Genomic DNA, 5000 nt, shown 5'->3' on the forward strand with positions numbered 1-5000 from the left:
TCTCTCACACACACACACACACACACACACACACACACGTTACTGACGTCTCTCACACACACACACACACACACACACACACACACACACACACACACAGTTACTGACGTCTCACACACACACACACACACACACACACACACAGTTACTGACGTCTCTCACACACACACACACACACACACAGTTACTGGACGTCTCTCACACACACACACACACACACAGTTACTGACGTCTCACACACACACACACACACAGTTACTGACGTCTCTCACACACACACACACACACACACAGTTACTAACGTCTCTCACACACACACACACACACACACAGTTACTAACGTCTCTCACACACACACACACACACACAGTTACTGACGTCTCTCACACACACACACACACACACACACACACACACACACACACACACACACACACACACACACACACACACACACACACACACACACACACACACAGTTACTGACGTCTCACACACACACACACACACAGTTACTGACGCCTCACACACACACACACACAGTTACTGACGTCTCACACACACACACACACACACAGTTACTGACGTCTCACACACACACACAGTTACTGACGTCTCTCACACACACACAGTTACTGACGTCTCTCACACACACACGGTCACACACACACACACAGTTACTGACGTCTCACACACACACAGTAACTGACGTCTCACACACACACAGTTACTGACGTCTCACAGACAGTTACTGACGTTTATGTCATAAGAAAATGAACGCAGCACTAATGATGATGATGATGATGATGATGATGATGATGCTGACCTGCAGTGTTGATGGAGATCGGAACATCCTGTAATTGATGCATGTGAAATCCAGCACTGTTTAGGTTGATTGTGCCAGGCTGAGTGAGCGCAGGAAGTGATGTCACAGAAGGAAGTGATGCCACGGTGATCTGAGCTCCAGCAGGATTCTGGAGCTGAAGCGTCTGCCAGCTGACCTGTCCGTTCGGCCCCACTGTCCTCAGCAGAATCGGCCCGTTATTGAGCGATGGGATCTGCAAGTTCTGCAAGCCGTCCTGAGGAAGAGCATGCGCTGTGATCACCTGACCTGTGGAAACAGCTCCTGATTGGACAGTTGGTAAAGTGGATGTTCCCTGAAGGAGCTGCTGAGGCTGGATGAGGATCTGCTGTCCATCTCTGCCATCTGACTGGACCGAGATTCCTGCGGTGACGTTCTGGAAGCCGCCGGTGGTCACCTGAGCCGACATGGCGTTTGCGTAGGAACTGGGAGTGTGTGTGCTTAGAGTGTGTGTGCTGCTGACACACTCTGGTGTGGACACTGCTGCTATCGTTGTTTGTTGGTTTTGGACAAGCTGCTGATTGGTTTCATGGCTTTTCGTGGTGTTAGCTCCTGTGCTAACAGGAAGTAGAGTGATGTTATTAAGCGCTAACGGCATGTTAATAAACGGCGTCTGATTGGTCAGGACCGAGTTTCCCAATGTCAGGTTATGAAGAGGAATCACTCCAGGAACGGTGAGGATGTTTCCACTTCCTGCAGTCTGATTGGCTGCTGCAGAGATGAGAGGCTGGCTCCCACTGGCTGATGAAACAAGCTGTATCTGTCCGGTTCCTGTTCCTGAAGCATCATGGGATGTCTGAGCAAACTGGAGCTGCTGTCCATCCACGGTGTGAAACTGAGGAATGACCTGGTACTGAATGTTGGGTAAAACTCCAGACAGAGCAGTGAGGACCTGCTGACCCTGGAACGCTGCAGGAGACAAAACAAACTGCTGCTGCAGCTGCTGCTGCTGCTGCTGCTCCATCTCACCTCCACCCTGCTTCTGGGACATGCCTCTATCACCTCCACTGTTTATCTGAGAAATGATCTGAGGGATGATCTGCCAGCCGTTAGCGTTCTGAGACATCTGAGCAGAGTTCAAGTCCATCTGAGCTGCTTCCTGCTGTGTGTCATTTTCATCAATGCGACTGCATGTGGCAGCCAGAAGAGCCAGAGGAGATGGCTGCTGGGCTTCCTGTGGAGGAGAAAAGGATTCTGGGTAAATCATCAGAGGGAGAGAAATGACCTGACAAACACACACACACACACACACACACACACACACACACACACACACACACACTTACCTGTCCTGAACTGTTGGCTTTCTTTTGAGATGCTCCATCCTTCTCCACCATGGTGGTGATGCCACTCTGCTGATCTGAGAACAGAATAAAGTGAAATGAAGACTTTAATCAGAAGATCTGATCTCTTTATCATCATCATCATCATCTTACATTTAATTAGTTTTCATTATGTAACACCTCCAGAGCTTCAAGTCCTGAGAGACTAAATATCTCAAAAACTATCAAAGAAACAAAACAATGACACTTTTCATATATAAAGCAGGGTAACTAACTAACTACATCAAATTACCCAAATTTAACTCCAACTACCCCAAACTAACTCTCACTACCCCAAACTAAGTCTAGCTAACTCTAACTATCCCAAAATCTCTATCTACCCAGAACACTAACTACCCAAATTTAACTCTAACTACTCCAAACTAAGTATATGACCTCAAACTAAGTCTAGCTAACGTTAACTATGCTACATTAAGTTTAACTACCCCAAACTAAATCTAGCTACCCCACACTTACTAACTACCCCTACCTAACTGTAGCTACCCCATACTAACTAAATACCGCTATGTAAGTCAAACTACCCCAAACGAAGTCTAACAAGCCCAGATTAACCCTAACTACCCCAAACAAACTAACTACCCCAAACGAAGTCTAGCTAACCCTAACCACCCCACACTAACTACCCCTACCTAACTGTAGCTACCCCAAACTAACTCTCACTACCCCAAACCAACCCTAACTAACTCTCACTACCCCAAACTAACCCTAACTAACTCTCACTACCCCAAACTAACCCTAACTAACTCTCACTACCCCAAACTAACCCTAACTACCCCAAACTAACCCTAACTAACTCTCACTACCCCAAACTACCCCAAACTACCCCAACTCAAACCACCACAAACCCTAATTACTCCTAACTCTAACTATCCCAAACTAACCAACTCCCACAAATTAAGTAAAACTACCCCAAACGAAGTGTCACTAACTCTAACTACCCCAAACTGAGTCCAACTAACCCTAAATAAATCAAACTAACAAAACTAACAAAACAAACCATACCCTGACTAACACTAACTACCTATAACGTTCCCAAACTTACCCATAACTAACTCTAACTGACTCTAACTACCCCAGAACTTACCCTAGCTAGCCCTGCCCTAGCTGTAGGAGACTGGCGGTAGTCTGTGCGGAAGGTGCAGCCGGGTCAGGTCTCTCTGGGCTCAGTGTGGTGTAGATGTTCAGAGAAGCAGATGAACCCCTGTAGATATCTGTAATGAGGAAGTGTGTGTGTGTGTGTGTGTGTGTGTGTGTGTGTGTGTGTGTGTGTGTTAGCTGTGGGAGCTGAGCTAACTCTAACTCTAACTCTAACTCTCCTCCTGACTGTAACTCAAAGCTGCTCTACCAGTTCCTCAGGAATCCGGTTCTCCAGCACAAACCCCACATCTTCCCGAGGCCGTGAGCGCTTCCTCTGCGCTCTGAGTGTGTCCCACAGCGGCAGCTGGAGGTGCACCGACCCGGGTGAAGCACTTTAGACCGAGTTCAGAAGAAAAGAGAAATAAAAACTCACCGCTCATTTCACACGGAAGCACTTTCTCCAGCGCACTACTAAACTTCCAACACCTCAACCGAACTCGCTCCACCGCGGGGATTGACAGACCAGGCACAGAAAATCAGCCAATCACGACGCATCGTGAAGACCGGAGAGCCAATCAGAGCTCTATTTTGGAGCTCCTCCCACGGGTGCAGGTCCACAGAAAGAGATGTGTAGATCACATGGCGGCAGAAGATACCAGCAGGTATGATTTGTAGATCGGTAAATGTAAGGGAACTTTTTCAGAGAACTTCAATTCAGAGTTCAGAAAGTGGGAGGGGCGTGGCCAAGCGGAAAAAGGCGGGAGAGGAAGCTTCTACTAATAATAACATACATATACACACACACACATACAAACACACACACACACACACACACACACCAATTCAGCTGTTTATAATGTTTAAATAAAAAAAAAAAAAAAAAAACAATAAATAAATACTCCTACAACTATACTATATGTATATAGGTCTGAGTTCTGTACGTGTTATTTAGAGAGCAGACAGATGTCTGGAGTGATAGCTATCATGGAACCACCTGCCCAGTCACCGCACCTCAATCCTACTGAACTGATCTGGCATGAAGAAGAATCTCCAACTAGTGAAGAACATCTTTGGAGAGTTTTACAAGAGACACAGAAAAATATTTCAGCTGAATGTTTGGAGAAACAAAGTGTCTGGATGCTGAGAGTGTGTAAAACTGTTCTTCATGCTAATGGAGGATTTTTCACTGAAAATAAAGTTCTGGACATTTATAGATTTATCTGGACAAAGGACATTTTTATACTGTTTCATTGCTGAGTTTATTGTATAGAAACAAAAGCATTATGCACATTTCTCTCAAACACTATAAAACATTTAGTTTTCACACTTTTTACAGAAACTGTAGCTCCTCCTCTTCACAGTGGGTGTGGCTCTTGTGTTCCACTCTCAGTGAGTGTGTGTGTGTGTGTGTGTGTGTGTGTGTGTGTGTGTAAAGTGTCAGTCTGTCAGTGTGTGCGTGTGAGTACGTGTGTCGATCATGGCTTACCAACTAAAACTAGCAGAGAAACTGGTGGTTTTGAACGAACGAGGAAAAGGAGTGTTAATCCGCATGAACTACATCAAAAAGGTCAGAAAGATTTTATTATTATAAACAAATATTCTTATAAAATGATAAAAAATATTATTGCAAAGTTTCTTACCAACGCCCTGAAAAACAGGAACCTGACACACTGTACTGCTTCTCTGAGCCTGATGTCTGTTACACACTTCTCTCTGTC

The 5000-nt window shown here is 45.6% G+C and overlaps 2 protein-coding genes across 4 annotated transcripts in view; one reads left to right on the plus strand and one right to left on the minus strand.

Annotated features, from left to right (window-relative positions):
• Window positions 1-4022, minus strand: part of sp1 (sp1 transcription factor) — a 9851-nt gene extending 5829 nt beyond the window's left edge. Inside the window, exons 1-3 of one of the 3 annotated variants that reach the window (XM_046875072.1) lie at window positions 3716-4022; window positions 2149-2222; window positions 827-2036 (exon numbers count right to left, since the gene is read on the minus strand). In XM_046875072.1, coding sequence (XP_046731028.1) covers window positions 827-2036; window positions 2149-2222; window positions 3716-3722 — 1291 coding nt within the window. In that variant the 5' untranslated portion in view covers window positions 3723-4022. The other 2 variants (XM_046875075.1, XM_046875073.1) reach the window with 2 other exon arrangements.
• A 669-nt stretch (window positions 4023-4691) lies between these two features.
• nckap1l (NCK associated protein 1 like) overlaps window positions 4692-5000 on the plus strand; it is a 35442-nt gene continuing 35133 nt past the window's right edge. The window contains exon 1 of the mRNA XM_046875071.1: window positions 4692-4849. Coding sequence (XP_046731027.1) covers window positions 4760-4849 — 90 coding nt within the window. The 5' untranslated portion in view covers window positions 4692-4759. The remainder of the gene's footprint in view (window positions 4850-5000) is intronic.

The sequence above is a fragment of the Silurus meridionalis genome, chromosome 19 (genome assembly GCF_014805685.1).
Source record: "Silurus meridionalis isolate SWU-2019-XX chromosome 19, ASM1480568v1, whole genome shotgun sequence".
NCBI classification, from domain to species: Eukaryota; Metazoa; Chordata; class Actinopteri; order Siluriformes; family Siluridae; genus Silurus; species Silurus meridionalis.